This window comes from Melospiza melodia, chromosome 29 (assembly GCF_035770615.1).
Source record: "Melospiza melodia melodia isolate bMelMel2 chromosome 29, bMelMel2.pri, whole genome shotgun sequence".
In the NCBI taxonomy this organism is placed as follows: domain Eukaryota; kingdom Metazoa; phylum Chordata; class Aves; order Passeriformes; family Passerellidae; genus Melospiza; species Melospiza melodia.
Genome location: NC_086222.1, coordinates 6,125,880 through 6,137,169, shown reverse-complemented (window position 1 = coordinate 6,137,169; position 11,290 = coordinate 6,125,880). Strand labels below are relative to the sequence as shown.

Here is an 11,290-nt window from a genome sequence, read left to right as displayed (position 1 = left end):
CGCGGGGTTGCTGCCGGCCGGGTCCGCCCCTTGCACGCCCCCGCCCTGCCCCTTGCGCGGCCCGGGCCCCGCCCTGCCCCTTGCACGGCCCCTGTCCCCTCTGCCCCCCGTGTGCCACTTGCACACCTGCTGTTTGTCCCTGCGTGGTTCTGCGTGGCCACTGCGTGCCCGCTGTTTGCTCCCCTCTTGGCCATCACACGCCGTGTGTGTGCCCACAGCTCGCCCAGTCCGCGCTGCTCGCCCGTCACATGCCCGCCGTTTGCCCCCTCGGGTCGTGGCACGTCCTCTGAGTGCCCGCTGCTCGCCCATCACACCCCCTTGCACCTCCGTGTGCCCATGCTGCACCTCCCCGTGCCTGCATTCCCTGCCTGCTCCTGCCCGCACCATTTGCTGCCCATTCCCTGCCCGTTCCTTGCCTTCAGTGCCAATATTCCCTGCCTGCTGCCATCTCCACGGGCAGAACTTTCTCCCCGTTCCCCGCCTGCTGCCTGTCTCTGGGGGAAGCATTGCCATGCCCACTCGCTGTTCCGTGCCCACCGCAGGGTGCAGCTGGCCGTGAACCGCCGCACCGAGGAGGCCGTGGCCGTGAAAATCGTGGACATGAAGCGCGCGGCCGAGTGCCCGGAGAACATCAAGAAGGAAATCTGCATCAACAAGATGCTGAACCACGAGAACGTCGTCCGGTTCTACGGACACCGGCGGGAGGGCGCCACGCAGTACCTGTTCCTGGAGTACTGCCGCGGCGGGGAGCTCTTCGACCGCATCGGTGCGCACGGGGCCCCGGGGATGTAGGGGCAGCGGGACATCCTAAATTGTCATCCCCACACGGCTCAGGGCTGCTCTTCCCTTCTTCTTCCCCACGTGCAGAGCCAGATGTCGGGATGCCAGAGCCGGAGGCGCAGCGGTTCTTCCAGCAGCTGATTGCCGGCGTGGTGAGTGCTCAGCAGCGGCAGTGCCATGGGTGCCCAGCAAAGCCACGGGTGCCAGCGGCGATTCCTGCACGGTGCTGACCCCCGACCCTTACCATGATTCCTACACGGTGCTGACCCTTGCCATGATTCCCATATCATGCTGACCCTCTGATCCTTGCCATGATTCCTGCCCGGTGCTGATCCTTGCTATGATTCCCACACCATGCTGACCCTCTGACCCTGGCCATGATTCCCACATGGCACTGACCCTTGCCATGATTCCTACACAGTACTGACCCTTGCCACGATTCCTACATGGTGTTGACCCTTGCCACGATTGCCACATCATGCTGACCCTTGCCATGATTCCCACATCATACTGACCCCTTGATTCTTGCCATGATTCCCACACATTGCTGAACCTTGCCGTGATTCCTACATGATGCTGACCCTTGCCATGATTCTCACATGGCACTGACCATTGCCATGATTCCTACACCATGCTGACCCTCTAACCCTTGCCATGATTCTCACACAGCACTGACCCTTGCCATGATTCCCACACCATGCTGACCCCTTGACTCTTGCCATGATTCCCACATGGCACTGATCATTGCCATGATTCCCACTCACCACTGACCCTTGCCATGATTCCTACACCATGCTGACCCCCTGACCCTTGCCATGATTCTCACACAGCACTGATCATTGCCATGATTCCTACACCATGCTGACCCCCTGACCCTTGCCATGATTCCCACACCATGCTGACCCCTTGACTCTTGCCACGATTCCCACATGGCACTGATCATTGCCATGATTCCCACTCACCACTGACCCTTGCCATGATTCCTACACCATGCTGACCCCCTGACCCTTGCCATGATTCCCACTCACCACTGACCCTTGCCATGATTTCACATGGCACTGACCCCCTGACCATTGCCGTGATTCCCACTCAGCGCTGACCCTTGCTGTGATTTCACATGGTGCTGACCCCCTGACCCTTGCCAGGACTCTCAAACCATGCTGACCCCCTGACCATTGCCATGATTCTCACACAGCACTGATCGTTGCCATGATTCCTACACCATGCTGACCCCCTGACCCTTGCCATGATTCCCACACCATGCTGACCCCTTGACTCTTGCTGTGATTCCCACACATTGCTGACCCTTGCCGTGATTCCCACATGGCACTGATCATTGCTATGACTCCCACTCATCACTGACCATTGCCGTGATTCCCACTCAGCGCTGACCCTTGCTGTGATTTCACACAGTGCTGACCCCCTGACCCTTGCCAGGACTCTCACACCGTGCTGACCCCCTGACCATTGCCATGATTCCCCTCAGCACTGACCCCTCCCCTCCTCCTCAGGTGTACCTGCACAGCATCGGCATCACCCACCGGGACCTGAAGCCGGAGAACCTGCTGCTGGACGAGCGAGGTGGGGGCAGCCAGGGCCAGGCGTGTCCCTCTCTGGCCTCCATTAAGTTTTCGTTTCTTAATTTGGGGTTTTCCATTTGAGTGTTCAATTTAAAGCTTTAATTTGAATGCTTATATTTTGCATTTGATTTTTTTAATGCAAGGGTCTAATTTTATTCTGAATTTAAATTTTACTTTACATTTTTCATTTAAATTTCTTACAATTTCTTTAGCTTTATTTCTTAATTTAAGCTTTTATTTGAATTTGCATTCTGATTTGAATTTCTTCTTTTAATTTTCAGGTCAACTTTTTAACCTAGAACTTTAGAATCTTAAGTTTAAATTCTAGTTCGAATTTCTTTTGATTTTATTGGTATTTTAATTGGTATTTTTGGTATTTTATTGGTATTTAATTGGTATTTTATTGGTATTTTATTGGTATTTTAATTCAAATTTTCAGGTCAACTTTTAAACCTAGAACTGTAGAATCATAAGTTTAAATTCTAGTTTGAATTTTTTCTTTTAACACTATTTGTATTATAATTCAAATTTAAGTTCAACTTTTAGACTTAGTGGTTTAAAATCTTAACTTGAATTTTCATTTTAAGCCTGTTTTCAATTCAAATTTTTAAACAAATTTTCAGTTTGAGTTTATAAGTAAAATTTTTACTTATGTTTTTATTTCAATTTGAGCTTGCGTTTTGAATTAATTTTGTTGGGGGGGGTGGGTTAATTTTGAGTTTCGATTTGAAGTTTTAACTCGGCTTTGCTTCTGTTCGGGCCCAGACAACCTGAAGATCTCGGATTTCGGGCTGGCCACGGTGTTCCGGCACAACGGGCGCGAGCGGCTGCTGAACAAGATGTGCGGGACCCTGCCCTACGTGGCGCCCGAGCTGCTGCGGCGCCCCGAGTTCCGCGCCGAGCCCGTCGACGTCTGGGCCTGCGGCGTGGTGCTGACAGCCATGCTGGCCGGAGGTGGGCAGGGAGGGAGGGATGGGGAATGGATGAGAGATGGATGGATGGATGAGAGATGGAGGGATGGATGGATGGATGGATGGATGGATGGATGGATGGATGGATGGATGGATGGATGGATGGATGGATGGATGGATGAGAGATGGATGGATGGAGGGATGGATGGATGGATGGATGGATGGATGGATGGATGGATGGATGGATGGATGGATGGATGGATGGATGAGAGATGGAGGGATGGATGGATGGATGGATGGATGGATGGATGGATGAGAGATGGAGGGATGGATGGATGATGGATGGATGGATGGATGGATGGATGGATGGATGGATGGGAGATAGATGGATGGATGGATGGATGGATGGATGAGAGATGGATGGATGGATGGATGGATGGATGGATGGATGGATGGATGGATGGATGGATGAGAGATGGAGGGATGGATGGATGGATGGATGGATGGATGGATGGATGGATGGATGGATGGATGGATGAGAGATGGATGGGTGGATGGATGGATGGATGAGAGATGGATGGATGGATGAGAGATGGAGGGATGGATGGATGAGAGATGGATGGATGGATGGATGGATGGATGGATGGATGGATGGATGGATGATGGATGGATGGATGGATGGATGGATGGATGGATGGATGGATGGATGGATGAGAGATGGATGGATGGATGAGAGATGGAGGGATGGATGGATGAGAGATGGATGGATGGATGGATGGATGGATGGATGGATGGATGGGAGATAGATGGATGGATGGATGGATGAGAGATGGATGGATGGATGGATGGATGGATGGATGGATGGATGGATGGATGGAGGGATGGATGATGGATGGATGGATGGATGGATGGATGGATGGATGGATGGATGGATGGATGGATGAGAGATGGATGGATGGAGGGATGGAGGGATGGATGGAGGGATGGATGGAGGGGTGGATGGATGGATGGATGGATGGATGGATGGATGGATGGATGGATGAGAGATGGATGGATGGATGGATGAGAGATGGAGGGATGGAGGGATGGATGGATGGATGGATGGATGGATGGATGGATGGATGAGAGATGGAGGGATGGATGGATGGATGGATGGATGAGAGATGGATGGATGGATGGATGATGGATGGATGGATGGATGAGAGATGGAGGGATGGATGGATGATGGATGGATGGATGGATGGATGGATGGATGGATGGATGGATGGATGGATGGGAGATGGATGGATGGATGGATGGATGGATGGATGGATGGATGGATGGAGGGATGGATGATGGATGGATGGATGGATGGATGGATGGATGGATGAGAGATGGATGGATGGAGGGATGGAGGGATGGATGGAGGGATGGATGGAGGGGTGGATGGATGGATGGATTTCACAGAGGGTGACCTGGTGCTAGTGGCCATGCTGGCTGGAGGTGGGCATGGATGGAGGGATGGATGGGTGGATGGAGGGATGGATGGATGGATGGATGGATGGATGGATGGATGGATGGATGGATGGATGGATGGATGGATGGATGGATGGATGGAATTCACAGAGGATGATGTGCTGGTGGACATGCTGGCCGAGGTGGGAATGCTGGGATGGATGGATGGATGGATGAGGGATGGATGGGAATGGATGGAATTCACAGAGGATGATGTGCTGGTGGCCATGCTGGGATGGAGGTGGGAATCTTGGGATGGATGGAGGGAATTCACAGGGAGTGATGTGCTGGTGGCCATCCTGGCTGGAGGTGGGAATACTGGAATGTGCAGAATTCACAGAAGGTGATGTGCTGATAGCTGTACTGGCCAGAGGTGGGAATGCTGGGATGGATGGATGGATGGATGGATGGATGGATGGATGGATGGATGGATGGATGGATGGATGGATGGACGGACGGACGGATGGACGGATGGATGGAAGGAATTCACAGGGGGTGACCTGGTGCTGGTGGCCATGCTAGATAGAGGTGGGAATGTTGGAATGGATGGAATTCACAGAGGGTGGTGTGCTGGTGGCCATGCTGGCTGGAAGTGGGAATGTTGGGATGCATGGAATTCACAGAGGGTGCTGGCAGCCATGCTTGCCAGATATGGGAATGTTGGGATCGATGGAATTCATAGAGGGTGATGTGCTGCTGGCCATGCTGGCCAGAGGTGGGAATGTTGGGATGTACAGAATTCACAGAGGATGATGAGCTGATGGCCAGAGGTGGGAATGTTGGGATGGATGGATGGATGGAATTCACAGGAGGTGGTAAATGGCCAGCAGAGGTGGGAACACTGAAATGCCTCTAGGAATGGATGGAATGCCTGTGACCTGTTCAGGGGGTGTGGGGGACATGCAGGGGTGGTGCAGAGGACGTGGGGGAGTGTTTGTGGAATGTGCAGGGATGTATGTGTGGAATGCAGAAGGGGTGCACGGGTGAAGTGTGTGAGGGGAAGTGCCTGGAGTGCACCAGGGATGTAAGGGATGGGGCAGGGGTGCACATGAGATGGGAGGGGTGTGTGAAACACAGATGGAGTGTGTGGGATCCATAAGGGAGATGGGAAATGCATGGAGGGGAATGTCTGGAATATCCATAGGGATGCATGGAGGGCATAGAGGGCCGCAGAAGGGGAATGTTTGTGATGTGTAGGGGGGGTGTATGAGAGGCAGAGGGGAGGTATGGGGGGCATAGGAGGTGTTTGGGATGCATAGACAGGTATGGGATGTGTGTGAGAAACCATGGGATGCACAGGGAGGTTTGGGATGCATGGGGAGCACACAGGATCCATGGCAGGGCAGGGTCACCTGGCACACCACGTCCCCACAGTGCCACATGTGTGCCCAGGGGATTGTGGCACTGGGGGTGACAGCAGTGGGGTCGCCTGGCAGAGCTGCCTTGGGACCAGCCCAGCGACAGCTGCCAGGAATACAGTGACTGGAAGGAGAAGAAAACCTACCTCCCACCTTGGAAGAAGATTGATTCCGCTCCCTTGGGTAAGCACCCAGCAGCTCCCTAAATATGTCCATATATATATATATACACACACACAAATATATAGCTATATATACACACAAACACACACATCTCACACACACCATATTGTGTTCCACCCCCTCGTCTCCCCTAGCGCTGCTGCACAAGATCCTCACGGAGAGCCCCACGGCCAGGATCACCATTGCTGACATCCAGAAGGACCGGTGGTACAGCAGGCCCCTCAAGAAGGGTAAGGGGCTGCGGGGGAGCGCGCTGCTGCCCCCGGATTGGGGGTCACCCGGTGTCCTGTCCTTTGCAGATGTCAAGCGGGCTCGGCTCTCCTCGGGGGGAGTCAGCGACTCCCCTGGAGGCTTCTCCAAGCACATCCGATCCGATACAGACTTCTCACCCGTGAAGGGAGCACTGGGGTGAGCCTCTGCTTCCCTCCACACGGGTTTGCAACTCCTCGCACGCCTCGGGGCCTTCCCGGCATTTTCTCCAGGAGGTGGTCGGGGCGGAAACCCCGCGCAACCCCTGTGATCCTGCAGAATCCCATGCAGTTCCCACAGCGGGCTCTGTGCAGCTCTCCTAACCCTTGTGTCCCCCCTTGCCTTGCAGTGAGGACAAGGCAAGCTATTCCACGTCTCAGCCGGAGCCCGGCACGGGCGGGATGCCCTGGGAGAGTGGCACGGGAAGCATCGACCAGCTGGTGCAGGGCTTCAGCTTCTCGCAGCCCGCCTGCCCCGAGCACATGCTGGTCAACAGCCAACTCCTGGGCACCCCAGGCTCCTCCCAGGTCAGGGGGCACCTGGCACCACCTGCAACCCCGGGGTGCTGCCTCGCCGTGCTTGGGGTGCGGCTGGGCGAGGTTGATCCTCTTGGGATTTCACCTCGCGGCGTTCGGGGCGCAGCTGGGCAGCGGTGTCAGCGTGCACCTGCAATGGTTTGGGGGCTGCTCTCTGCTGCTTGGGCTGCAGCTTTGCCTGCTGGGGAACACTGGAGCTGTAACTTTTTGTTGTTTATCACCTCAGGTGCGAGTCTGCAGGAGTTGGGGCACAGCTTTTCAGTATTTTCACTATCAGGGTGACACTTTGCCATTGTGTGGGTGCAAGTTTGCAGGAGTTGGGGCACAGCTTTTCAGTATTTTCAGTATCAGGCTGACACTGCCATGGCTCTGAGGTGCAAGTTTGCAGGATTTTGGGCACAGATTTTCAGTATTTTCAATATCAGGGTGACACTGCTATTGCCTGGGGTGCAAGTTTGCAGGATTTGGGGCACAGATTTTCAGTATTTTCAGTATCAGGCTGACACTGCCATGCCTTGAGGTGCAAGTTTGCAGGATTTGGGGCACAGTTTTTCAATATTTTCAGGATCAGGGTGACACTGCTATTGCCTGGGGTGCAAGTTTGCAGGATTTGGGGCACAGATTTTCAGTGTTTTCAGGATCAGGGTGACACTTTGCCATGGCCTTGGTGTGTTTGGGGGCAGCTTCACGTCCAATTTACAACACTGGGGTCCAACGTTGCATTGCATAAACTGGGGTGTAACTTTGCATCCATGAGGAGCAGCTTTGCCATATTGATAACATCAGGGAGCAGCTTGGCAATGTGTGGGGTGTGCCTGGGGGAGGTTCATCATCTTGGGGTGCAGCTCTGCAGCATTTGGGGGGCAGAGTCTCATCCAGTTTACGTCAGGATCCAGTGCTGCACCTTTTATACTACTGGGGTGCAGCTTTGCCTTAGATATGTAAGATTAGGAAGCAACTTTTGTTGTGTTTATAATATCAGGGAGCAACTGTTTGGGCTGTGGCTGTTGAATATTTACCACCTGAGGGTGTCAGGTGAAGGATTTGGGCTGCAAATTTGCAGTACTTTTAGTGTCACTTTGTCACTTTGCCAGGGATTTGAGGGGCAGTTTCACATCTGATTTACAGCACTGGGGTGCAACATTGTGCTGTGTAAAATACTGGGGCACAACTTTGCATCATAAATACCACATTAAAGAGCAACTTTACTGTGTATGGAACATCAGGGAGCAGCTTGACAAGGGTGGGATGCAGCTGTGAGTTTTATCATCTCGGGGTGCCACCTCCCAAGATTTGGGTTGCAAATGTGCATCATTTATGGCATCAGGGTGCACTTTGTGCTCTGTGGTGTTTGGGGAGCAACTTCACATCTGATTTACACTATCAGGGAGCAGCTTGGCAGCGTTGAGGTGCTGCTGGGCAAGGTTTGTCATCTCAGGGTGCAACCTGGTGGCATTTGAGGCACGATTTTACAGCATTTTGAGTAATAAAACGCAGCTTTCTAGTTCCAGGGTACAGCTCTGCAGCATTTGGGAGGCACCTTCACATCCAATTTACAATATCAGGGTCCGTCTTTATACTATTTATACCATTGGGACGCAACACTGCATCCTATGTGTGTCTTTAAAGAGCATTTTATGGTACCAGGGGCTGACTTTGCGCTGTTTGGGATGTGGCTGTGCAGGATTTCTGCTGTTTGGGATGTGGCTGCGAAGCATTTCTGCTCTTTGGGATGTGGCTGTGCTGTTTGGGATGTGGCTGTGCTCTTTGGGACATGCTTGTGCAGCATTTTTGCTTCTGTGGGATGTGGCTGCGAAGCATTTCTGCTCTTTGGGATGTGGCTGCGAAGCATTTCTGCTCTTTGGGATGTGGCTGTGCTGTGTTTCTGCTCTTTGGGATGTGGCTGTGCTCTTTGGGATGTGCCTCTGCTCTTTGGGACATGCTTGTGCAGCATTTCTGCTCTTTGGGATGTGGCTGTGCTGTGTTTCTGCTCTTTGGGATGTGGCTGTGCAGCATTTCTGCTCTTTGGGATGTGCCTCTGCTGTTTGGGACATGCTTGTGCAGCGTTTCTGCTCTTTGGGATGTGGCTGTGCAGTATTTCTGCTCTTTGGGACATGCCTGTGCAGGATTTCTGCTCTTTGGGACGTGGCTGTGCAGGATTTCTGCTGTTTGGGACATGCCTGTGCAGGATTTCTGCTCTTTGGGATGTGGCTGTGCAGGATTTCTGCTGTTTGGGATGTGGCTGTGCTCTTTGGGACATGCCTGTGCAGTATTTCTGCTCTTTGGGATGTGGCTGTGCAGTATTTCTGCTGTTTGGGATGTGCCTCTGCTGTTTGGGACCCGCTTGTGCAGCGTTTCTGCTCTGTGGGATGCGCTCGTTGCCTTGTGCCATCAGGGGGTGCAGCTTTCCAACATTTCCTCACCGAAAGCCAGGCTGTGTCAGAGCTGGGGCTGGAACCTGGTGGGATTTGGGACCCTTTGGCGGGGTTGCTGACCCCCGGGATGTTTTTTGGGGCGGCAGAGCCCGTGGCAGCGGCTGGTGAAGCGGATGACGCGGTTCTTCACCAAGCTGGACGCCGACGGCTCCTACCGTGCGCTGAAGGAGGTGTGTGAGAAGATGGGCTACGGCTGGAAGATGAGCTGCACCAACCAGGTGGGGGTCAGGGATGAAACTGGGGCTGGGACCCCTGTGCTGGGCCATCAGGGAACAATTTGAGACATTTCCCCCCTTCGCAGGTCACCATCTCGACCACAGACAGGAGGAACAACAAACTCATCTTCAAGGTGAACCTGGTGGAGATGGAGAGCAAGATTTTGGTGGATTTTCGCCTCTCCAAGGTGTGTGGGGGTCAGGGTGGGTGGTGAGGGCTGTATGGCAGGTGCAGGGTGGGGAGGGACCACGGGAGGTGGGTGCAGGGTTGGGGTGACCATGGGAGGTGGGTGCAGGGTTGGGGTGACCACGGGAGGTGGGTGCAGGGTGGGGGTGAGCACGGGAGGTGGGTGCAGGGTGGGGGTGAGCACGGGAGGTGGGTGCAGGGTGGGGTGACCACGGGAGGTGGGTGCCAGGGGAGGGAGGGGTGCAGGACATGTCAGCCCCTGTCTCTCCCCACGCAGGGTGATGGCCTGGAGTTCAAGAGGCATTTCCTGAAGATCAAGGCCAAGCTCAGCGACATTGTCAGCACCCAGAAGGTCTGGCTGCCCGGCACCTGAGCCCTCACATGCCTTCTCTGCCTCTTCCTTCTCTTCCTCCACCTCCTCCTCCTCCTCTTCCTCCTGGCTGCCCTCTGGCAGCAGCACGCAAATACTGTGAAGGTGTCTGGCCACCTGTTTTAGGTTTTGAAGGTTCAATAAAGCCCTGGGGGACACGAGGTGGGGCTGGTTGCTGCCCGGGGGAGTTGCTGCCACGGGGTTGTTCACTCTGAAGCCTGCTGATGGCGCAGCTTTGCTCGGCCAGGGTAAATCCCACTGCGGGAGCTGTGCCGAGCCCTAAACCCGCCCCAGGGGCTGGGGGTGACCCCCCCGCCCCCCATTCCTGCCCTGTCTCAGGGCAGGGGCTGCCCTCATTTTCCAGCCTCTCTAATTGCTTTTGGGAAGGACTAACGAGCCCGAGAGCTGCCAGGGGTTGTTAGCGCTGGAGCGAGAGAGGAGAGCCAGGGATTAACCCCATCCCCCCCCAAAAAAGAGCATCCCCCCAAAAAAACCCACCCCAAGGTGCAAACCCTGAGACATCACCACAATTCCTCCCTAAAGCTGCATCACTGTTGAATTACTGGGCTAAAAAAAAAAAAGCATTTTTTACTTGTTTACCCCTTCTTAAATTATTATTTTTTTTAATATCCCTTTGCCCAGCCTTTTTGTTTCCCTGGTGGGAACCCCCCTTGGGCGAAGCAATTAGCGGCGATTTTTTAATTGCATATTTATATTGCAGCTGGGGAGCGAGACCCCGGCAGCGGGCGAGGGGAAGGCAGGAAGACGCCGCGCTCCGACCTTGTTTGCTTTTCAGCTGGGATTAAGCACTTTTAATTGTCCCAGAGATCACAGATTGCGGCCAGGGGGGATAATTAGGCTGAATACAGGGTTTTCTGGTTCATTCCCCCCAGGAATTTATATTTCTAAGGGCATGAAAAAGAAAATCTTTGGGAATGCCTCGGGAAGGGAGGGTTGTGGAGGGGTATGAGGCTGGACACAACTCGTTGCAT

The 11,290-nt window shown here is 53.8% G+C and overlaps 1 protein-coding gene across 2 annotated transcripts; it reads left to right on the top strand.

The window, feature by feature from the left end:
- The first annotated feature begins 468 nt into the window (after positions 1-468).
- CHEK1 (checkpoint kinase 1) lies at positions 469-10,459 on the top strand. 2 transcript variants are annotated; one of them, XM_063178348.1, is made up of 11 exons: positions 469-766; positions 868-932; positions 2,292-2,361; positions 3,126-3,314; positions 6,202-6,306; positions 6,441-6,536; positions 6,606-6,714; positions 6,905-7,082; positions 9,613-9,744; positions 9,828-9,929; positions 10,206-10,459. In XM_063178348.1, the coding sequence occupies exons 1-11, from the start codon at positions 601-603 to the stop codon at positions 10,299-10,301; spliced, it is 1,308 nt and encodes a 435-aa protein (XP_063034418.1). In that variant the 5' UTR covers positions 469-600; the 3' UTR covers positions 10,302-10,459. The 2 variants fall into 2 exon arrangements, with proteins under 2 accessions (XP_063034418.1, XP_063034417.1); XM_063178347.1 differs by having other exon boundaries at positions 6,441-6,714.
- The last annotated feature ends 831 nt before the right edge of the window (positions 10,460-11,290 follow it).

Coding starts and splice junctions, on each gene's coding strand:
- CHEK1 (XM_063178347.1), top strand. CDS start 601: ATGAAGCGCGCGGCCGAGTGCCCGGAGAACATCAAGAAGGAAATCTGC. Junction 3,315..6,201: donor GACAGCCATGCTGGCCGGAG/GTGGGCAGGGAG, acceptor GTCGCCTGGCAG/AGCTGCCTTGGGACCAGCCC. Junction 9,930..10,205: donor TGGATTTTCGCCTCTCCAAG/GTGTGTGGGGGT, acceptor CTCCCCACGCAG/GGTGATGGCCTGGAGTTCAA.